This window comes from Fukomys damarensis, unplaced genomic scaffold (assembly GCF_012274545.1).
Source record: "Fukomys damarensis isolate Sample0158 unplaced genomic scaffold, DMR_v1.0_HiC HiC_scaffold_25, whole genome shotgun sequence".
In the NCBI taxonomy this organism is placed as follows: Eukaryota; Metazoa; Chordata; class Mammalia; order Rodentia; family Bathyergidae; genus Fukomys; species Fukomys damarensis.
Window position 1 is genome coordinate 10,399,041 of NW_022900937.1, and position 23,830 is coordinate 10,422,870.

The following is a 23,830-nucleotide window of genomic DNA, read 5'->3' on the forward strand; positions in this document are numbered from 1 at the left end:
GTTCGATCTTTTGAATTTTAAGGATTATAAATTTGTATGTAACCTTTTAATTGAGAAAGCTACTTATCTTGAAAACATGCATTTCTCAAGAAAAAAATTATGATTTTATAGCACTATTCATCATAACTAATTAGCACCACCCAGCATTTCCAATGATGAGGTAATAGCTGGTTAAGCAAATTCAAGTATATACAGGTAAATATTAATATAGTAATTAATAGTATTATCAAAGATTGTAAAACCATGATGGGGAGGGGAGATGAGATAGCATTTAAAAAACTGTACATTAGAATACATTTTCTCAAGATATATATGCATATGGACAAAGTCTAAAGGATATGTAAACTTGAAAGTAACTGGTATAGTTGTTTTCTTTGTTTTCTCAGCTTCCTGTGCTGTTGTGATGACAGATAATGAAAGATAATGAATTTTGTTTTGTTTAATGTTTTGGGTTAATAAGTAACCAATCTATGTTCAAGGCATTTTAAATTTTATAATTTTTTTAAATTTCCACGTGAATTTATTTATGAATTATGACTTTTTTCCTCAGAGCATTGTCAAGATTGCTGAGTTAACTTTTGGGCGCTTTTGGCTTTAAACAGGTACCACTCAGTGGCCTAGACCAGGAGGGCAAGCTCCTTCATCCCCAACCTATGAAAATTCACTCCACTCCCTGGTAAGAGCCTTTTCTAGATATTTACAAGTCTTACAGACTTTTATCTATACATAATTTGAAGTTCTTTTTTTTTTTTTTTTAATCTTGGGTAACAATGAAGAAACAGTAAGATAGCCTTACACAAATTCTTTGCTAACAAATGGCCTGATTTAGCTGAACAAAAAAAAACATACTGAGTGTGCCTTTTGCCATCTGTTGTTGGGGGCATCAGGCTTTTGGTATCAGGACAGCTGGTGTTAAATGGTGTTGTAAGACCTGTTTCTTTGACAAATCTTGAGCTTAGCTTTTCTATACTTTTATGTTTATGTATAAGGGAAAACTTTTTAAAATCGTATGAACATATTATTACATTTTTACATTTATTACATTTAAATTTTTAAGTGAATATCAATTATTTTTGTCATGGAAATGTTATTTTCTATGTCTTCCTATAACTAAGAAATATTGTGCAAATCATACAAGGGAAACATTGCCCACCAGACAAATTAGACAGAAAAGAAACCTTTTAAATACCAGAGGGTGAAGAAATTGTGGTAGAATGTTAACTACTGTTGCTTTTATATACTTAAATTTGTAACCCACAGTTACAAAGTATAATAAAAACAAAATAAAGATGAGCTAATGGAATGCTTAAAACATGCTATCATTTAATAATTCCATTTTGCAAATGGAAGTGTTCTTTTTCTGTGACTAACAGAACATTTTAAATTCAGGGAAAGTTTTCTTCTTGTGTATTTTGCAAGCAAATATAAGCAATGTGTACTATTTAGATGCTAACCTTGCAACTTCCTTGTTAAATTCCAGCCTTCTCATACCTTAATACACATAGGTCTCTCAGATCTCCGTGTTAACTTTACTAACATGTTATGCCAACATGCACATCAGCTATTTTCTCATCTCTTTTGGAGTTAATCTTAACCTGTGCTTTGCCTCCTGTTCTGTCTTGACTTTGCCAGAAAAATCGAGTTGAGCAGCAACTTCACGAGCATTTGCAGGATGCAATGTCCTTCTTAAAGGATGTCTGTGAGGTACTATTTCTTTTAGATGGTGCCTTTTTTGTGTTTTACTTACTTATCCTTCCATTACCTATTTAAAATCTGTACAGACTCCAGAGTCTTAAAATTGAATATTTGACCATTAGTTTTCATAACAATATGTAAGAATAAACTTTTGTCACTTATGTTGTTAAGAATGATTTGTTTTGTTTTGTTTTGTTTTGTTTGAGACAGGGTCTCACTATGTAGTTGAGACTGACCTGGAACTCACTATGTAGCCCAGGCTGGTCTCAAACTCATAGTGATCCTCCTGCCTCAGCCTCCTGAGTGCTGGGATTACAGGCATGCACCACTGTGCCTGGCCAAGAATGATTTTTCTAAGAGCTCTGCTGGCATGTGCTTTTGATTTTTAAAATTCTAATATGTTTGTGTATGGGGCCTGTGTATGTGTGTATCCACAGATAGACAATGTCATTTCTTCACTTTTATTAAAGACCATATATGGATATGTTTACCAATAAAGATAGGTATACTTTATTCACCTAAAATAAAACAACTTAAATTGATGGGTTTGAGGACCCTTTCCAAAATTAACATCGTTTTCATTAAACTATAGTTTATTCTTTTTATTGACTTTTTTTTTTTTTTTTTTTTTTTGAGGTTAAGAGCAGGAAAATTTACTGGGGAATAGGAATAGGGAATAAGAATAGTTCCTGGTAGATATAAGGGGCCCTGAACATGTTGCCCTATTGACTATAATACCATTCATCTTTTATAGAAACTAAAAGAAATACCCTCATAGCAGATTGGTAAATTTCTCTTATGAAAGTTTGTTTCTGAGCCTGCGGGTAGCCTCTATTTTTATTGTTGCTTTGTAGTGCAGATAGTTGGTTTTGAAGCTGCCTGATACTCTATTTCATTTGCAGTCTTTCACATATCCCAAAATAAGAAACATAACAGCTTGTTAAATTGAACAGATATTAGCAGTGACCTCCATGTTTGTTTTAATCCTTACAGCAGTCTCGAATGGAGGATCGTTTGGACAGACTGGATGATGCTATCCACGTGCTGCGGAACCATGCTGTGGGACCTTCCACCAGTTTACCCACTGGTCACAGTGATATTCACAGTTTATTGGGACCATCCCATAATGCACCAATTGGAAGCCTCAGTTCAAACTATGGAGGATCAAGCCTTGTTACAAACAATCGATCAGCTTCAATGGTAAAATAGCCCTAAAGACTGCTGCTCTAAATGTTTCCATGAACTCTTTGGGGAAGAGTCTCTTTTTGAAAGGAAGGTGAAAAGATGCTTTTAAGTTTCCTTTATTGTCTAGGGTTGAGTATTGACCCAGAAAGTCCTGCTATGAGTATGTACAAGAAGAAAACTTGTACAGATGCCATTTTAGCTGTTTGAAACCTGGGTTTTGTTTTTCCAAGTGTGTAGGGATTGGCACAACAGTTTGTGCCTTGAAAAAGTGGGCAGGAAGTTTGAATAACAATGCAATAAAACAAGACTGTATTTCAAGGATTCTATTCTAGGAAAATTGTTTATTGTACTTTAGAATCTACCTTCAACAGCAGAAAAAAATGTGAAACTTCAATTTGTACAAGCCCAAATTTAAACTTTATTTGCAGATGAAATAAAAGGGGGGGGTTAGTTTTAAGAACAGCTATAATTTAAGTAATAAAGTAAAGAAGCAATTTTAGATTACTCCCACAAGAGAATAAAATAATTCAATCCCTCTTTGAAAAAACACGGTAATTTGTGGGGACAGGGTAAGCCTACAACCCTTACACATCAGAAATTCTGTTTTGAATGTTTTACATTATTTTCTATCCAGATTTTCTTTTAAAAGAGTGAAATTCTTTTTGAACCTGCTATTTAATTAATACCATATGTTTGCATGTTTATGGCATGGTTCTTGAGGTTCACTGCATGCTGAGAAATAGTCTTCTATTAAATAAATTCTAGCTATAAGCAAAGTGATCAAGGCTAAAAGTCACTTACCATCAAAATAATTAGGTGTCCCAACTGCCAAAAACGTATGTTCTATAAAATAGGATTGGTTCCAGATTTCCAAAGTCAAGCGTCAGTCAGCCCTTTATATTCATTTGGAAGACCCTAGGTAAACATCAAACAAGGCTGCCTGACTTGTAGGACTAGTGTTTTGTACTGCCTGGTGATGATACCAGATCCAGCATATCTCCACAAAGATGCTGTTTTGTTGTTTTTTAATATCAGGAAAATTTGAAATTTATACTCCTTTAAAATTGGTTTTATTGCTGTTTAATAGGCTGATAATTATGGAAATATTTTTGAATTATTAAGTTCATTGAAATATAAAGGTAGTTACTAGTAGTATTAATAAATTAATTTTAATGGTATTATAAATCAGTAGGATGGCATTTTGCAAATATGAATCTAGAATACCAAACTAATAATTTGCTAATGTGCTGTTTATCCTTATTTAGAAGAATAACTTAAAAATCATTGTACTGGGTCCCATTGTGGTCTCAATTGCAGCATTTGTTTTTTATTTTTATTTTTTTAATCATAATTTTTCTGTTAGCTCATTGCTTTTATTCCAATTTATCTGTTGTGATATTTAATAGAGCTATCTCCTCCCAACTAAATGTGGAGTTAACATAAAATGGAACTTTTTTTTTTTTTGTCTTGGGGAAGTTGTTTATACCAACTTCGGTGTGCCTTGATTAAGAAAAGAGATTTTTCAAAATCCAGTCCTCCAAAGTCCTGTAGAAAGGTAGTACATTTTGAAAGGACTGGTAGATGAAGTCTTGGGTATTTTGGTTTGGTTTTTTGGTTTTGGGGGCTGGGGTTTGGTGCTATATACTAAGGACTGAATCCAAGGCTACTATTAAGCTCCATTCCCAGCTCTTTTTCATTTGATACAATGTCTCACTAAATTACCTAGACTGGTCTCAAACTTAGTGGTTCGCCTGCCTCAACCTCCCAACTACTGGGTAGCTCCTAATATATCATCTACAGATGTCTCTGCCTGCTTGCTTCAGAAAATCAAAGAACTGCTAGAAATGTCCTTTAAAAAAGGGAAAAAACACAAAGTAGTCTAGGAAAAGGGTCTAGTGAGATGTTGGATGGGTCTGGCATAGTTAGAGCATCATCAAGGCCACGAATAATAAACCCAAGCTATTGTATAGTGTTATCTATCAAGATATAGTACTGTTTTCCATTTTTACATCCTTGCTGAGAGGCATACGCCTGTTGCAACTTTGCCAGATACCATGTGCTGCCTCCACCAGGCATACTCATACTTATTTTTTTAATGGAATTAGATTTTGTTTACTTTCTCCTCCTATTCAGTATTCTTATAGATTTCCCTTTATTTGCCTACACAAATGTAAAACTCAAGACTTTTTGTCAAACACTGTAGTATGTGAACCTGTTCTGTCATTTTAATTTTAAAACACAAAATCAGACTTTTTGAAGCTATTGTAATGTCAGCATTGGATTTTCGATTTGTTCCCATTTATTTAGTATAAGAATAAACTTCTAGAATAAACTGGTAACAGGAAGAAAAATTAAGTGGAAAATTGAAAAATGAATGGAATCATTTTCATTTGGGCATTACACAAGTCTCAACAGTACAAAGTTACTGTACATCACATCTGATTATGGATGAAATATTGAAATAACAAGGCCCAGCAAGAGCTTAGCTTTATGATAATGCTTTTGTCGTTAACAAAATGCTCACTTATTCCTCAGTCAGGCTATAATTTCAATTTTAAACCTAACAGATTAGAATCTTTATATACCAGTGGAAGCTTGATGAAGGAGAAACTGTGTAGAATTCCATGTATGAGGTCTTCTGGTTTCATTAAAAACCCTAAGGAAATATAATCAAGATGTTTTAATTTTTTTTTGTATTATTGGAGATTTTTGTTTTTAGGTAAATAGCATATTTTATTCAAAATTACTTAAGCATTTCTGTTATTTATCAAAATTAGAATCTATTTTCCATTTGAATAGTAATTTTAGTAGTATGTTTGTATATTGTAGAAAATGTCAGTTTCACCTGAATAGAGTATTTTACTGTTGACTGCCTTGTTACTATTTCAACCTAGTTTTTCCCCTAAATAGGCAATTTCTTAAATTTTTATTTTGATTAAGCTGCATTTTAGTGCTTTATAAAGATTTTGGTAACGTTTTATAATTAAAAATTGTTTTAAATGGTAGCTTATTAAAAGTTTGAAAACCAGAGGAGTTATGCATTTGTGGAAGCATCATTTAAAATGGAAGCATAACACTTGTATACTACCCAGTTTCTGTAATAACACCTCTGTTTAAATAACATACCTTAGAGTAGGACAGTATATAAAAACTTTAATTCACCTATAGATTAAGATACTGATTGATTTTCATCAGTATCCAGTAAATAGTACAAATTGAACAAATTACTAGAATGAGATTCAAAATCAGGAGAATCCATACTGAGTAGTTTCAGTTGGTCCCTTAATTCACAAGACCTCTTATTCATCAGCTAATTAGATTTAACATGTTTCCATTGTGAGTGTTAAGGCCATTGGCTGGGTGAAATGCAAACAAGTCCCTTGTTGGTGCTCCAACAAAAGTCAAGCCATACATAGATTATGAAGGTTCCGTATGCAGAATGATGTCATTTAATAGGATGGGCCTTCTGTTCTGAAATGAGGCTCTTAATAATAATTGAAACTTAAAGCATAGCAGAAAAGAGCTTTGCCTTCACTGTTACTCCTCAGTCGAGGCAGCCTGTCAGCTGTATGCTAACAAGCTGGACAATTAAACAGGATCCTATCTGGCTAGCCCAACAGACTCCAGACTCAAAGAATTGTTTGTACACCTGTTGTGTGTGAAGGCAGAGCCTTTTGGTTACAACAGCAGATTAAAGGGAAGTTGTAGAGCCAGTGTAAAGTAAGGGTTAAACAGTGAAATTGTTAAACAGTTAAACTATGAAACTCTCCAGGAAATATATGAGGCCATTTGCAAGGTGAATCATGTTACAAAGAAAAAGTTCCTGCTAAGTTCATTGACATGAAATACTTTAGACTTCAAGCTTCCTGCCAGTCTGAGGCTATTTTTTAAAGGTTTACATTTATATTATGTATGCCAATTAAAATTTGCTTTTAGAACCGGATAATATAAGTTGGTGTGAGAAAGTTCTTAGTTTGTAATATTCCATAGAGACAAAAATGTTTGCTGGAATTTATATTCCAAAATAAATCAAGTAATCTTCCTGATTTTCCTTAAGAGGAAGACAGAATCCTTAAGATTTATTGTTTAGATAATAATTCTGTGTTTCCAAGCTTTTCTTCAAGGTGATAGAATATTTTTTATTAATAAGTTCCAGAGAAATAAAAAAAAATCATTCTAATAAAGTAAAAAGAAATAAGAATGTAGCAGATCCATTTTCACCTGAGTAAAAATTCAATTGTTACTGTTGAAAGGTACTGTCCTTCAGAACTATAAAATTGTTAACATGTATAACATATAAAACATAAACCTATTTAAGTTTTAAAAGGCTATTTCTTTTTAAATTACTTAGTATGATAGTTCTAACTCCTAGCTAAAAACTGAATTAGCACATATTCAGAGATTATGGTAAGTTTGAAGTCCATACAGTAATAAATACAGACAGAAATCTGAATTGTTGTTTCAACTTGCAAAATTTTCCTGAGCCAATCTGAATTGTCTTACTGATATTTTATCTTTAGAATAGTCCTGGCCTTCTAAGGTTCTGAGCTGTATTTTCTAAAGTTGTAGCTATATATTATGTATGTTTATCCCACTTCTATTTTTATAAAATGGATTTTGAACTGACCTTCCTTGTAGATTAGTGAGTAGCTCATAGTTAGGAAGACACCCTTCTGTGTTAAGAACAGACATTGCCAGGATGTCTGCCTGTGAGACAGGATTTCATGAAACATTTTAAAAATAAATTTCTCTCTTGAATAAGGTTTTTAGTCCACTTCTTCATTGGTTATAAGGGTAAGTTTTTCAGGTTGTTCTGGGAAGTACTAAAATGAAACCAAACTAAGTATGTCCCCAACCTTCCCCCAACCCTTTTTTTTTTTCTTTGAGACATTGTCTTGCTAAGTTACTGAGTTGGCCACATGGAACTCAAATTTGTGATCCTCCTGCTTCAGCTTCCCACAGTGCTGGGACTATAGGCATGTACCACCATGCCCCACCTTCACATTTTTTTCAAATGCTTAGAAGAAAGGGCAAATACAAAGCTAAAACTTACTCTGGTGAGAAGGGGATTGGAAGTCATCTGTCATTTCTATGGTCCCCTTCTATGATTCTAATCCACGATGATTTGTATGTGGTTTTTAGGGCATAGTCCTTGAATATCCACACGAGCAGTGTCACAATCAAGTCAGCAGTGATTGATCCTCTGGTAATTTCAAAAGAAGCAGTGGAATCATTATATGGACTTCTAAAGAATGCATTAAAGATAAGAATAACGATAAAAGGCAAATGCTTCTTTAAAAGTTTGGTAGAAAAACTCATATATTCTAGTCAACTGTACAGCCAAATGACCTGCATTGCCTAAAATTTTACTTTGGTTCTTTTTGTTTCACTTACAGAAAACCAAAGGATAAACTTTCATAGGAATATTTATACTTCTCAGAGTAAAATTCATATAGTCATAAAAGATAAGCTATATTAATTATTGAAGAGGATTCAACACTGACAATTTATGAGGATTGAAGGATTTACTGAAGAACAGTGGTTCTCATTTATAATTCCAGGCAATAAAAAGCTTTTTCTGAAAATACAGTGACAGCTAACTACGTGGTCATGTTTGCATGATTGCCTGTTTATTTCCAGTTAATATAGCTTCAGTACATTTACTTAAAGTTGTTGCCTAGCAATGCAAACTTTTGTTTGAAGTTACTTTAATTTTGTTTTGCTTTTGCCACTCTTAAAAAATATTGAGAACTGTTAGAAAAAGAAAAACTAAGATACTGTATGTGTTTGTGAGGTGCCAACATTAAATTATTGGTACTTGGAATATAGCAGTATTTTGTTATATACAAGGTCATATATATTTTAATATACCAGCGTTTAGGTAGTACATAAAATACGGTTTGGGATTTATGTAGGATCAATAACAGACCTTAATATATGGTGCTTTATAGGAAACAACACTTTATCTCTAGTAGCTTATTTGGCTTCTCATTAAAAAAAAAAAAAAAAAAAAACTTTGTGGAATTTGAAAATTTCGATAGTACTTTTTTTAAAGGCATATTTTGTGCTAGAAAAGTGGCATCAGAAAAATGTTGCTTTCCGAAAAAAAAAATGTTGCTAAATTCAGGTGAATTAAACCCAGGAAAAGGGTTTAGACAACCTGGGTAAAGGGGATGTGTATTTGTAATTCAGCTACTCAGGAAGCTGCGATAAGGAAGATCCTGTAGGCCCAGGATTTGCAGTCAGCATGGGCTAAATATAATAAGGCCCAATTCTCCCCACACCTCAAAAAAAGGGACAGGTCTTGACTTCTTTTTCTGTTGTTTTTGCTTTAGGTTGGAGCTCATCGGGAAGATTCTGTTAGTCTCAATGGCAATCATTCAGCCCTGTCTAGTACCGTCGCTGCTTCAAGCACAGACCTGAGCCATAAAACACAAGAAAACTATAGAGGTAGCTGTATTTTCAGTTTTTAGCGGCAATGCAGTCACCATTTGAAATACTGTCACTTTTCTCAGAGTAGGACTAACATCTGTGAATCAGAATCCAGGGGGGGTGGGGCTATCCCAAATGCTGATGCTGCTATGAGTGTGGGGACATACTAGGTTCCATCTGCATACTAATGGGTACTTACTGACAGACAGTAGCTTTATCTGTGCTGTGTTTACCTGTTCCTGCTTTTGTCATGTCTTTTACTCAGTTACTTCTTGTGAGTGAGCCTACATGATCCATAGGGGCAATAAGAGAGTTATTTCTAAGTATATTAATAACCTGGTGTTTCAAAGATTATAATTTAATTGGAGAGACAATTTTGATTTAAAAAAACAAGTTGCTATCAATGTTAACAATATAGCTTATAAGTAAGTATAAATATAGAGGTAATAGTAACATCATCAAAATAAAGTTCTCCCATTTACATTTAAACATGATGCCTGTTTTGTGTTTTATCTGGGAAAATGTTCATTTCCTTTATTTTGACAGCATCTTAGAAGTTAGTTTCTAAAGTACATCAAGTTTCTTGTAATTATAGTTACTTGGTAAGTAGTGCCTGAAAGTAAGCACTAGGTTAATCATGGTTGGCCTTGTTCTTTATTTGTTTGTTTATTTGTGTTTGGTACTGGAGATCGAACTTCTCTGGACTTTGTGCTTGTGAGGCAGGCAGTGGAACCACTGAGCTAAATCCTCGACCCGGCCTTGTTCTTTTAAATATAAATGTTATAAAATCATGAAAAGTTTGCACGTGTTTTTTCCAGCTTTGAGCAGTAAACCTGCACATTCACATTTCCATCATACCCCTTGTAACAACTAAGGATATTCACCATCCAGGAAGCTTTTTACCCCCTTAGTTGGAATTCCTAAGTGAATCTATTTGTTTGTTTCCTCTGCCTCTTTGTTAGGTGGCTTGCAAAGTCAGTCTGGAACTGTTGTTCCAACAGAAATCAAGACTGAAAATAAAGAGAAAGATGAGAACCTGCATGAACCTCCTTCATCAGATGACATGAAATCGGATGATGAGTCCTCCCAAAAAGATATCAAGGTCTCATCTAGAGGCAGAACAAGGTATTTGTTAGTATCCAGGTATTAAATTTAACTCATTTGTCACAAGTGGAAAGACTTGGGAAGTTGAATTGTGTGTTTATGAACTGCCAGGTGTGTTCTGGATACTGTGTGGGGATTTTTATTTATGTTTCTTTGGTTTAATCTTCACATTATGCCTACAAGGAAAAATATAAATATTTGACTCCAAAATTATGTTTTTCATTTTACCATAATACCATTTTAGAATCTACATATAAAAAATAATTATATCACTTGCCTCAAGTTGCTTACAATCTATGAGACAATCAAGAAAAATAGCTATAGTTAGTTAAATTATGTGATGTAGAGATACATTCGGCCAATAAATATTTTGTATATTCACTTAAGACTTAATTAAGTCATAAGATTCTTGTATAGTTAAAACTAGTTGTCAGCAAACTATGGCCCATGGGCTAATATAAGATAGCCTGTTACTTATATTTATAAATAAAGTTTTATTGGAATACCGCCCCATCCATTTGTTTTTGTGTTGCCTACAGCTGTTTTTGTTTTACATTGGCAAATTTGAGTAGCTGCTGCAGGAACCATATGACTCACAAAGCTAAAAATATCTACCATCTGGCCCTTTGCATAGTTTACTAGCTCCTCATTTAAACAGTAATTTGGGGAGGGGAGAAGGAAAAAGAACCCCAAGTAAACTGAAGTTGTCAAGTAAAGTTTTCTAAAAATTAGATTTGACCTTGCTTTTAAGTATGAATACAAATTCATAGTATATTAGTTTCAGATGATTTCTAGATTATTCAGATTTTTATTCTACGTCTAATTAAAATTAGGATGATTTCTTGTAGTATTTGTGGTACATATACTACATGTACCCATTTGCCAATAATGTGTATGTGTAACATACAGATACTTATGTTTTAAAACATTTTATGTATTATGGTGCACAGTTTACAGTGAGTATGGTAGATATGACTGAAAGAAGTAGCATAGTCCTTTCTACCATGGATATACTTTTTTTCTGGTACTAAGGATTGAACCAGGGCCTTCACCCTGAGCTCCCTCCCAGCTTTTCTCCCCCCCCTTTGAAACAGGGTCTCGCTAAATTGCCCAGGCTGGGCTTGAACTTGAAATCCTCCTCCCTCAGCCTCCCAGAGTGCTGAGATTACAGGTGAGCACCATCACACCTGACTTCATTTACGTACTTTAAAGGTGTCCTTTTGTCTTTTGATTTTCTTGCTATTTTCAGTAGCTAAGCATTTTCTCTTGGGAAAAATAAATTCTTAAGGTCCTAATTGCTATCATTTTAATTCATTTTATTCAACTGAGGAATGTGAATAAAGAAGTAAAAAAAACAAGATAATGGTATGCAGAGGCCGCTACTTTGAGGCCTCTTTATTATTCAGAAAGAACTTTAAGGAAAGTTACTTGTGTTGTTTCCTTCTCATATATCTTTACTTCCATCTCAAGAGTCAGGAATCTTTCTCTCTGAACAGAGTCGGGGTGAGTATTGTAGGCTCTGTGGACGATGAGTCTCTGTCACGGGTCCTGGTTTCTACCACGCAGCCTGAGAGTGTACAGAAGCAGCGAGCATGGCTGGGCCAGCAAAATTCTAGTTAAAAAAACAGACTATGATTTGCCAGCCCATATTACTGGTCATCAGAAATTGAGAGACAGTAGAATAGGTTAATGCTAATTAATAGGATATGGGATCACTTTTGGACAAAATTAGGCTAATCTGGGTTTAAATCATGGTACCATCACCTACTATTGACCTTGGACAAGTTATCAAAGTTCTTTGAGTCCAGTTCTTCCTCTAAAAGGCCTTATGACCATATTCTTGTGGGAATAACCTGAAAATGATGCATGTGAAGTCCTTTGCACACTGGCTGACAGTAAGTACTGACTAAAGGCACTGTAGCCAATTCAGTGATGGTAGTGTTGGTATGTGATACAGGTTTGCGTCTGTTGAGCACTGACCTGGTTTTCCATTACTATGCCATCAACTAATTCCAAGAAGAAGGTAACTGATTCCTCAGTTTTTCAGGCTTCTCAAAAGAGCTACACAGACTCCCTGGGACATTTTAGGAATACAGGTGCTTGGGTCCAGCCTCTCTACTACTGGACTTGGGAAGCTGTCTCTTGTGTACCTGGAGAGACTAGTGAGTAGCTTAGTTTGGACACCCTTGCACCAGATGGTTTAAGGCCCCATTAAAGTTAAAAAGCCAGCGACTCTCTACTATGAAAAGAATGGATTTATGTAATTCTTGATTAGCTACTAAGAACCACTGTATACTTCTTTGTGGAATAATGAAGTATTAGAGAAGAGATGAAAACATCTTTTCTTTGTGCACATTATTTCAAGGTTCTGGGAAGCTGTGCTTAGTAATTTATTTCTGAAATGGGAATAGAATTTTCTAAAAGTTATTGTAAACATCTTCCTCAAATTTTATTTCTCTAATTATGTAATCTCTTTTCATTTGGAAAAATGCAGAGAAACACAAAAATCACAATAAATCTTACTAACCAGAATGAATACATTGTTTATATTTTAAGGACTCTTTCCATAAATAAATTTCAAATTAGAATTAAACTAGACATTAGTTTTACAATTTCAGGGTTTTTTTTTCCATTCAGCAGTGTATTTTTAGCTTTTTCACTTGTCCTGAGTATTTTCTGCAGTGTGTTTTTGTTTGGGGCCAGCTTTATTGAGACTTAATTCCTACCTGATAAAACTTAGAATTTTAAGTGTACAAGCTTATCCTTTGACAAAATGTGTATTAAATATATACCTAAAATTTTTATATTTTTCCTTTTGACCACTGCAAAAGACATAACCACTACCATTTTGATGGTACAGAATATTTTCACTGCCCCAGAAAGTTTCCTCATTCCTCTTTGTAGTCAGCCCTGTCCTTGGCATTCATGGATCATTCTGTTACCAGAGCTTTGTCTCTTCTAGAAATCCATGCAAATGGGATCATACAGTAATCTTGCATGGCTGGCTTCTTTTACTTAGTGTAATCTGCAACTTGTGCATTAGAGACCACATGGTAATCCATTGTCTCAAGTACTGTGATTTATTTAACCATTATCCTATTATTGGATTCTAGTATGTTGCTAATATAAATAATTTTGTGATAAACTTTGTTTATATAAATTCCTATGTACATTTAACTAAGAGAAACTAGTAGTACAAATGAAACAGTAGTGTATATATTGAATTTTTGTTTTTTGTTTTTTTTTGAGACAGGGTCTCACTATGTAGTTGAGACTGGCCTGGAACTCACTATGTAGCCCAGGCTGGTCTCGAACTCACAGCCTCAGCCTCCCGAGTGTTGGGATTACAGGTGTGTGCCACCATGCCAAGCTATATTGAAATATTTTTGAAACAACAGGACAGAATTGGGAATTGCATATTTTGAGTTTCTCATATAAGAGAAACCATTCTAATATTTAAGCTTGTGTGCCTTATTTTACTTAATATCATGTTCTCAAGTTGCATGCATTTGCCTACAGATGCTTCAAGTTCCTCGTTCATTACAGCATAGTACTTTACCCATTCATCTCTTGATGGACATATACCCTGTTTCTAAGATCTAGCTGTTGCAGATTGTGCTATTATCTGTTAGTTTCTTTTTTGTAAGAGAGATTTTTTTTTTTGATCTGTGACTTTTACTCTGAATAACACCCCACCTTTTAGCTCACTGTGTACCCCAAGGTGGCCTTTAACGCAGAGCAATCCTGCTATGTCTGCTTCCCGAGTGCTGGGATTACAGGCATGCACCACAACACATGTCACATTTTGGCCATTCTAAGATCATAGGTCAGGCATGGTGGTTCATACCTGTGATACTGGTATTCAGGAGGCTGGGGCAAGAGGATCACTGTGAGTTCAAGGCCAGCCTGGAATACTTCTGTCTCAGAAAGGAGGGAGGGAGGGAAGAAAAGGAAGGAAGGAAAGAAAAAAATCATGGCACACAGTGTATTAACTATTGTTATTCTCTCATTTGTTATGAATTTTTTCATAGAATGCTTTTTATTTATTGATAGCCATGTGTATTAAAAAATAACTATCGATATAGGTACTATAACATGTTTTCATTAAAACTATTTTCTAGAGCAAAACTTTATGTCTACATCTCTAGTTATCCTTAGGAAAAATTTCTAAAAGTTGGAATTGCTAGTCAAAAAGTAATAAACATTTTAAGGTCTCAAATTTATTCTGCCAATTTGTCCTTCACAAAACTATTCCAGTTCTCCCATATTTCATAGTCATCACTACTGATGACAATATTTCTATTTAGGAAAAATGGCCATTTTCTGATATGCTTCTCTTAATCTGTGTTTTGATCTTTTCTTCTTTCTGACCACATGACTGCTGCAAATATATTCAAAAGCTGAGGTTAAAGTATTGAAACCCCTTGTACTAGAACTGTGCTTTCAAACTTCTTTGTGCTTGTGAGTCAACTAGGGGTCTTGTTAAAATGCGACTTCTGGGGCCAGGGCTTTAGCTCAGTGTTTCTGCCACCTGACTCAAAAGTGCAAGGTCCCAGGTTCGATCCCTCGTACCAAAAACAAAAACATGTGAATGCAACTTCTGAATCAATATGTTTGGGATAAAATGTGAGAATCTGTGTCTTTAAATAGGCTTGCAGTAAGGCTGCTGATCTGTGGATCACATTTTGTATATCAAGGTGCCAAAACATTGTGTGGTTGATACTGTATTTATGAAGACCTTCACTAGCATGGAGATTTCTTCATGCTAACATGTACAGTGAAAAATGCATTAAAGTGTATGTATTTCAACTATAGAATTATATGTGTGTATTAAAGAAAGACTGGAAAGAAATACACACTTGGGGCCAGGGATTTAGCTCAGTGGCATCATACCTCCCTTGCAAGTGCAAGGTCCTGAGTTCAGTCCCCCGTACCACCAAAAAAAAAAGAAATACACAGTTATATTAAGTGAAGCTGTTACTCCTATTTAGGAATTTTTGCCTCCATCTTTGCACACCGTAATTTTGCACAGTCAGCATATCTTTCTTACAGAGAAGCTAACAGATATTGTTGTTATTTTGTCTTCCAGTAGTACTAATGAAGATGAGGATCTAAATCCAGAACAGAAAATAGAAAGGGAGAAGGAAAGACGAATGGCCAACAATGCCAGAGAACGCTTGCGGGTGCGGGATATTAATGAGGCATTCAAAGAGCTTGGCCGAATGTGTCAGCTTCATTTGAAGAGTGAAAAGCCCCAAACAAAACTCCTCATTCTTCATCAGGCAGTGGCCGTCATCCTTAGCTTAGAACAGCAAGTCAGAGGTGAGTAGATCCAGCAGAGATAGACAACCACTCTGCCCACAAGTGGAGCAGACATTTCTGTTTCCAGTTGCTCCTTACTTGTATAGTTTATAAGTTCTCCTCCCTCCCCCCCACTCCTTCTCCCTGTCTCCCCTGCTCTTCTCTCTCTCCCTGGCCTGTCCTCCCTGCTCCTTCCCATCTCCCTGCTGTTTCCGTACTTGCTCTCCTGTAGAGCACCTCCAAGGCCCTGCTGGTTAATAGGATGCCTGCTTATGACCCCTGAAGGCTTTGCCAGATGTTAAGAGCCATATCAGTAAGGTCTTTGGCTTCTTTGCTGACCCTAGTTCTGAAAATCATGGCCTCGGCTAACCTGCACTGGCATGTGTGTCTGTCTCGGAGGGCCAGAGTGTGATTTGTAAAGGCTCACACACTGCTAACTTAGGCAATTGCCTGTTTTGTTTTTCTTGAAGATTATTGGAATCTTTAAGAAGTTTTAAAACTTCATTTGTTTAACTTTCATTTATCATATACCTTGTCTGTCCGCTCTATCCTAGACGCTGCTCATCAAATAATAGAAGCTTCCTGCTTTTGAGAGGTTCCACCATTGAGCTTATATTTTGGTATATACCTACATATCTTACCAAAGTTTTAACTCTTTTATCCCAGGCTTTATTGCAGATTTTTTGTTTTTTGTTTTTTTGGTACCAAGGATTGAACTCGGGTCCTTGCGCTTGCAAGGCAGGCCACCAAACCACTGAGCCACATCCCCGGCCCTGAAGCTTTGTTGCAGGGAATTCATAAATGGTGCCCTGAGTTCCAGGCCCTGCAGTAGTCTTTCTTCACTGAGAAAAATTCTTCCTTATTTATGTTAGATCTTACTTGAAAAAGATTCGTAAAACTGTAGTAATCAGCAGCTGCTGAAAATTCTAACCATGAGCTCTCAGTTCTGATTTGGGGGAAAAAAGGCTTAGGAAATCAGAACAAGAACAAACTTTCAGACAAAACAAGATAGTAATAGTTCATTCACCCATCTACTTCCCTGCAATATATTTAACATATAAGGGTGATGTGTATCTTACTTTGTGGGTAACCAACCTACTGTTGAAACCATATAATTGCTTGTCTTGTTATAAAATCAAAAAGTATCTATAAAGGGAAATGTTAATCTTGAAGGAGATACAGGCTTCCTTGAAATGCTCATAGAAAGGCTATTGCCCATGCACTCATCTGTGGTGGGAGTGGCAGTTCCTTGAGCCACTATCACTCTACCAGACAGATTTTCTTCTTGTGTTATAGCTGACACCAATTGTCCCACTCTGTTTTTTGTTTTGTTTTGTTTTTGTTTTTGTTTTTGTTTTGAGACAGGGTCTCGCTATGTAGTTGAGACTGACCTGGAACTCACTTTGTAGCCCAGGCTGGTCTTGAACTCACAACGATCCTCCTGCCTCAGCCTCCCGAGTGCTGGGATTATAGGTGTGAGCCACCATGCCTGACCATTGTCCAATCTGAAGGTGGCCAGGCACCTGTGCCCAGGAGATCAGGCACACTCGTCCTCCGACCTGACTCCACACAGCCAGTTGCTGTTAAAGTTGCTGCCTGCATCTTAGATGTGAGAGTGTTACTGTCTGCCAGTAGGGCTGCCAGGACTTATCCCAGCATACCTTTTCCCTTCCACAGTACATTAGAGCCAGATACAAGGTCATTTGTGTTTTTGAAAACTTTTTTAAGAGCAGAGATACCTACTCAAGTCCAAGTCATTAACATGAGGAATAGTTCTGTGTTTGAAATAAGGTACTAGCTGCACCATCCTGAGTGGATCTTAGACGGTTGTAACACTTGACTTTGCAGTGATGGCATCTGGAATAGAAAAGCTGCATCTGAGAGTATATGGCATTAGGGCTTGTCCAGTACCTAATTTCCTGTGATCACAATTATGGGTTCTGACCTTTTTATCCAGTTCTGAAAGCTCTAGGGAGTCTTTCACTGTTTGGAGTTTGAACCAATACACTGAACTGTAGCTTTATTAGGTATAGCCTACTTTTGTCCTACTTTTACACCCAAGGCCTGCAGCCCAAAGCTTTCATCTTTATCATAGGGTCCCGGAATTAATAAGCCTCTCTGAATGGTACTCTGAGAGCTACCGGACAGAACCTTTGCACAGGCAGAGTTTTGGCAGCACCTTCAAAATTTGGTTGTAGCCACTGTCTTGTCTTAGATTTTATCTCCAGCAAGTGGCAGTGGTGGTCGTGCTGGTGGAAGTAGTGGTTTTCTTTTCCCGTTACTGAAGATTGAATCCAGGGCCTTCACATTGAGTTGCATCCTCAGACTGGTCACTAAGAAAGCTCCTTTAGTGCTGTCTTGTATGCAAATGAAATCACAGAGATAGTGATCCCCACAGAAAGAAAAAGTAACAACTTACTCAACTCAAGACCTACAGTCCCTTGTTTGTACCTTAATCGCCGTAATAATGATTCTTTTTTCCTGTTTTAGAGAGGAACCTTAACCCCAAAGCAGCCTGCCTTAAGAGAAGGGAAGAAGAAAAAGTTTCTGCCGTATCGGCAGAGCCACCAACCACGCTGCCAGGAGCCCATCCTGGGCTTAGTGAAACTACCAACCCTATGGGTCATATGTAAACATCAGCCAGGTAAGTGTGGATTTGAGAAGAAAATACAAAGAAATCACTTAAGATCCATCTTCAGTTGATTTAAAGCCTTTGAATGGAATTCTCTCATGGGCATTGATCCTTGTAAAGGTCATGTGTAATTTGAGATGTGATAGCTTGCCTTGCTTTTGTGTAATCATTGTCATTTTATACCAAATTACTATTCTCTTCAAAGCATGCTGATATCTTGTGGTTTATAAGGAAATAGGATCTCATGTACTTGTGAATGTCACTGTAGTCTAAGAGAAAACAAGGCCATGGCTCATCTCCCAGAAAACATTCCTGCTCCCACTCATCATCCACACCCTTCGACTCAGACATGCCTGACTGCATCATCAGGCAGTCTCCCGCTGGTCAGCTGGGTCTTCTCTATCATGACTCCTTCACACACTTGAGTCACATGTGTCACTTGGGTCAGAGGTGTCAGTTTGTGATATGCAGTTCCTTCCCCATTTGAACACATCATCTACTGCTCTAGGACCTGAAACAGATGCACAAATGTTAGATGATGAGTCACCGTACTTTGCCTTCTTCCTGGTGGAGCTGTATTTGTTGGAAGAATATTCTTTTGATCTTAATACAGCTGAAAGTGGTTAATTTTATAAAGGTAGTTAATCTGCTTTACCTGATAACCTTTAGTTCTTTATAGAACTGGAGAACAGATTAAAGCCAGTAAGAGTCAGACATGGTAGCACATGCCTATAATCCCAGCACTTGAGAGGATGAGGCAGGAGGATTACCAAAGGTCCAAAGCCAGCTTGGGCCATGTACATAGTGAGTTCAAAGCCAGCCTGGCCTCCATAGCAAAACCCTGCCTCAAGAAATAAAGAATGTGCTGAGTGTGACGATGAACACGTGGCGGCCAAGACGGGAGGATCAGTGTGAATTCAAGGCCAACCTAGGCTCTGTAGTTAGACCTTGTTGCAAAAAAATATACATTAACTTTAAAAATTTTTTTTAATTTTACTGGTACATTTAAGGTGTACCATATAATGACATTCATCATTGGAAATTGGTACCTTTATATAATCCATTTGGTTCTTATTTTTTTCCCATTCCCCTGCCCTCCCTTCAACCCCTCCATCCCTCCCTATTTACATAGACTTTGTTTCCATGTTTTTATTTTCGCATATTAATTCCATTCCTTTCTTTCCTTTCCCCACCCCTCCCATTTTCCGTTCCCTTTTGGCCCCTTTCTTCCTAAATATTTTTTAAATAAAAAACAGCAAGATACTGGGCATGATAGAAACCACTGCTAAATTCAGAATGGCAAAGAAATGACCACTGGTTTAAAAACTGTAAAAATTTGCCAGACACATTAATGTGCACCTGAAGTCCAGCTTGCTTGGTAGGCTGTCAGGATCAGGTGAGTCCCGGAGTTTGAGACCAGCCTAGACAACATAGAAGACTCTAATGGGGGCGGTGGGGACACAGTATAAGGCCAGGTAGCTTTGACTCTTTTGCATCCCTAAGAGTTCTGGTACTGTGTTAATTGTTTAATAAGAGAATGAAAGTTAAAATTCTTCCTAAACTATTTTAATTATAAGTGGTTAAAATAGAACATTTCGTGTTTATGTATTACACTGGGAACATTCATAGGTATAGAGTTTGTACGAAAATTTTCTTAATAAAATAATTGAACCAAATATTCAGTGAGGGTATCCTGAGGAACAGAACTGATGCCAGTATGAAAGTAAATGTGGGCTATTGCCTGCCTACAGAAACCTGAGTCTGGAGGAGATAGGAGTCTGCTGTGAGCATGGCCTGGTGAGTAGGACACAATGGTAGAGAGGTTTTGATATTGTCCCACTGGTGAGCAGTGAATACATACAGCTTCACACCTCACGCATTGCCACTGTGAATGTGGCTAAAATTAAAGTTTGCATAAATGCCAAAACTTTCATAGAACCCAGTAGCTTGGTTCAGTGGCAATGAGCTCAACCCTAACCCTGCCTTGCAAGAACAGGGTCCTGAGTTCTATCCCCAGTACCAAAAAAAACCTTAACACATATGTCAGGTAAAACTGTGTCAGAATGCTCTCCCCTTATTCATAGGCTTACTTTTTGTGATTTCAGTTACTCAAGTCCACCATGGTCCAAAAATGTTACATGGAAAGTTTCAGAAGTAAGCAAAGTACAAATCTTAAATTACATGCCATTCTGTGTAATGAGCCCTCTCACTGTGTCCTCCCTGGGATGTGACTCCTCCCTCTGTGCAGTGTAGCCACACGGTGTGCTGTTCGTCACTTAGCAGCTGGGCTGATTATCACGTCTATCTCGCACTGCTGCATTGCTTATGTTCACACAATCTCTGTTTTATCTTGTAATGGTCCCAAAGCACCAGCTCATTAGTGTATTGTTTTAATTACTGTATTTTGTTATTTATTGTTGTTCACCTCATTGTGCCCAATTTATAAGTTAAACTTTATCCTAGGTACTTATGTATAGGGAAAAGAGTTAGTACACGTAAGATGTGGTACTATCCAAAGTTTCAGGCGTCTGCTGAGTACCTGGGCACGTTAACACAGTATAGAACTCTTAGGGATGGAAAAGAGAGTCAAAGCTACCTGGCCTTTTACTGTAGGCTTCCCCCACCCCCAGATTAGAGTCTTGCTGTGTTGCCTAGGCTTGGATGAGGGGATATTCCTTTTGGATAAGGGAGGACTACTAATATCTTAGTCCCTTAACAGAATATTAATTTATCAAAAACCTAAGTGTAATGAGGAACGCCAGCTTTTTTTATTTTGGGCAAGGGTGGTATTCATTTGTAACCGTTAAGTACTAACTGGTACTGTTCTCTCCCCACTGTAGTTCCAGAGTTATCAGTAGGCTAGATAGAAGGTGACCTCTCCTCATAAGGACTTGGACAACTCAGATTATCTGAAGATACAAACCTGACAGGAGGGAGAAGAAAAAACAAAACACTTGAAGCAAGAAACTCAAATGTACCTACGATCAAAGCAATTGGTCGACACTTCCACCAGAAGTGAAGATAGGAAGCTCATCAGATAGAACGTCAACCCATGAGGTGTTTGCAACCTATCATTTTGTTGCAAGCAGTGTATCGCTTCTGCACAATCAGAGACTGTCTCGATCTCTCCACTCACCGTGGAAGTTGCCTTGTGCCTAAACTGAATTGACAAATGCATTGTAACTACAAATTTTATTTATTGCTATGGAACTGTAAGGTCTACATATAAAGGGAAAAGGTTGATGCCAGCATTTGTTAAAGCTGTTCCCATGCAGAGAACAAAACAGTGACAACCATTGGCCTTTAGCATTCCCGGCATACCTGTGAGTGTCTTAAAAAGGAAGGGAAAAGTCTTTTGTTGCCCTCTCCTCTCCTTTTGCCATATGAATAGTGTTTTCCATGAAATAGGAAAATATTACTTGGTATAGCATTTTCTCATTTTTCATGCATTTTTATTTTCTCTTTGTGGGTGTGACATTTGGTCTCTGAATCTGAATAGTTATGGTCACAGTCCAGAATCATCCACACGGCCCTCTGTGCTTGGCACATGTACCCACAGTGGTGAGCAGAGACCATCTGTGACCATAGCCTAGCTAAGATTTTAAAAGGGGAAATTTTTCCCTAGGTTTTTCCCACAAATAAATATTGCTTTATTTCTAATAATACCAAGACTTTTCAAGCTTCTAGGTTTGATAGTAAAGCTTGTAATAGCAAGAAGTGTAAATTACAAGGGAAGAATTTACTTTTTGGAAATTGCTTTGTTTTCCAAGCAGTAAGTACTACATAATATAGTACTTGTAAAGTGTTAGCTGTAAGTAAGCACAAAATTCATTTAAAGTACAAAGATGATTTTTCAGGCCGTGATTATGGTGAATATAGCAAGACCCAGTAGTCACCAAGGCAGGTAGTGTGATAAACGAACACACCACTCTGAGGTTCATTACCTAATGGAGTCCAAGAACCCTGGTCACCGGGTTTCTCTCTCCTTACTTTTACTCACTATCATTTGGATGATTAGGGGAGAATTCAGTGGGTGATTTAATCAGTCCCTATCCCAAAATGAGCCAGATTAGCATTAAACCAGTACTTGTCAGTTAATCTTAATACTGTGCACTAACTAGGCACCTCTCTAATCCTTCGTAGTAATTTTTAAGACATCATAATGACTTTGAACTTCCATAAAATCTGTCTTCCACCACAACAAACCTGGGAGAGAAACACATGCTAAACAAGGTTGTCTTGGCTTAGTAATTCTCAGAGCCAACATCAGCAAGGGCAATCAGCACACAGAAGAAAGAACCCAAATCACAATGTAACAAAGATTTCTGTTAATTTGGAAGAACAAAAACAATTAAGGCAGAACTTCAGATCTTCCAATCAGGATGATTTCTTAACAAATCAACTGTTTGTGAACTTAGTGGACTTTTTGGTTAGCTTAATTTGCATATATTCTCCAATTACATCAGACTCTATCTGTGGCCTTGTTCTTCATTTCAGTGTTAATCGGCTAAACGGAGTTGTTGCTTATGATGTGTGAGTGAACATACAGCACTGCCTGGCCTTTTTCTTCAGAGCTTGTTGTCTTTTTCGCTATATTAGACTTTGCAGTATGCCCAGAAGCTTTCCTTCATAAAATAGAAAGAAAAAAACATTTGGCTTATTTTTCACTGTAGCTAGTCTTTTATACAATAATCTTGTAAGAAAATTTCTTGAATTCTAAATATTACTCTTTCTAGATTTTTGAAATCGAAAGTTTTCAGTAAAAAGTTTCTTACTTTATTTTATTATATTAGGTAGTAAAAATGTAGGGTTATTTACCATAACCTGTTCATTAATATCAGAAATTTACAATAGCATTCTAAGACCATAGTAGGATTCTAGCATACCGTGTAGTACCTATGGAGTATTGTAAGAGCTAACGTTCGAGATGAATTGCTTCTCATCTTGTTCTCCAGTTTCCACTGTTGATTTATTGCAGATTTGTATCCTGTGTCAAATGCAAGGTATTATTGATAAACCTTTCAACCAGCAGCAAGAAGTTCAAAATTTTTCTGTCACTGTAACAGAAAACATAATATGTATATAACATTTATGTAGCAATAAATGTGCCATCTCTTTTTTTTTTAACATGGTAAACTATTGAGTTTTTTACATTCCTTCTTCCAGTCTCATTCCTCCTAGAAAGGCTCCCTGCTGCAGGACAGGTGGGGCAGTGGGACTGGGATGATGCCAGCTTTGGCTTCTCTGGGTGGCGCAGTCCTTTTCCTGCCTCACCACTGGTGGGGCCTTTGAGGCCTTTCCCTGAAGATTGAACAAGTGTCAGTTAGTAGTGAGAGGACCAGGCCTCCAGGGTCCTGGCCAGTTGCTTCTCTTGGTGAATTTTGAAACATACTGTTCACGTTGAAAGCAAAACCATTTTTATTTCTTACGGGATTTGGTGAAAACAACCTTTTCAATTTGATTTTATACAGAATGACTAAA

The 23,830-nt window shown here is 36.7% G+C and overlaps 1 protein-coding gene across 8 annotated transcripts in view; it reads left to right on the forward strand.

Moving 5' to 3' along the window:
* The window catches only part of Tcf12 (transcription factor 12), a 363,012-nt gene extending 340,462 nt beyond the window's left edge, over positions 1-22,550 (forward strand). For 3 of the 8 annotated variants that reach the window (XM_010641272.1, XM_010641275.3, XM_019210152.2), the window contains 8 exons: positions 603-676; positions 1,633-1,704; positions 2,689-2,895; positions 9,216-9,330; positions 10,275-10,437; positions 15,506-15,738; positions 18,208-18,361; positions 21,190-22,550. In XM_010641272.1, coding sequence (XP_010639574.1) covers positions 603-676; positions 1,633-1,704; positions 2,689-2,895; positions 9,216-9,330; positions 10,275-10,437; positions 15,506-15,738; positions 18,208-18,350 — 1,007 coding nt within the window. In that variant the 3' untranslated portion in view covers positions 18,351-18,361; positions 21,190-22,550. Of the gene's footprint in view, positions 1-602; positions 677-1,632; positions 1,705-2,688; positions 2,896-9,215; positions 9,331-10,274; positions 10,438-15,505; positions 15,739-18,207; positions 18,362-20,454; positions 21,164-21,189 lie in introns of those variants that run through there. The other 5 variants (XM_010641273.1, XM_010641276.3, XM_010641271.1 and 2 more) reach the window with 4 other exon arrangements.
* The last annotated feature ends 1,280 nt before the right edge of the window (positions 22,551-23,830 follow it).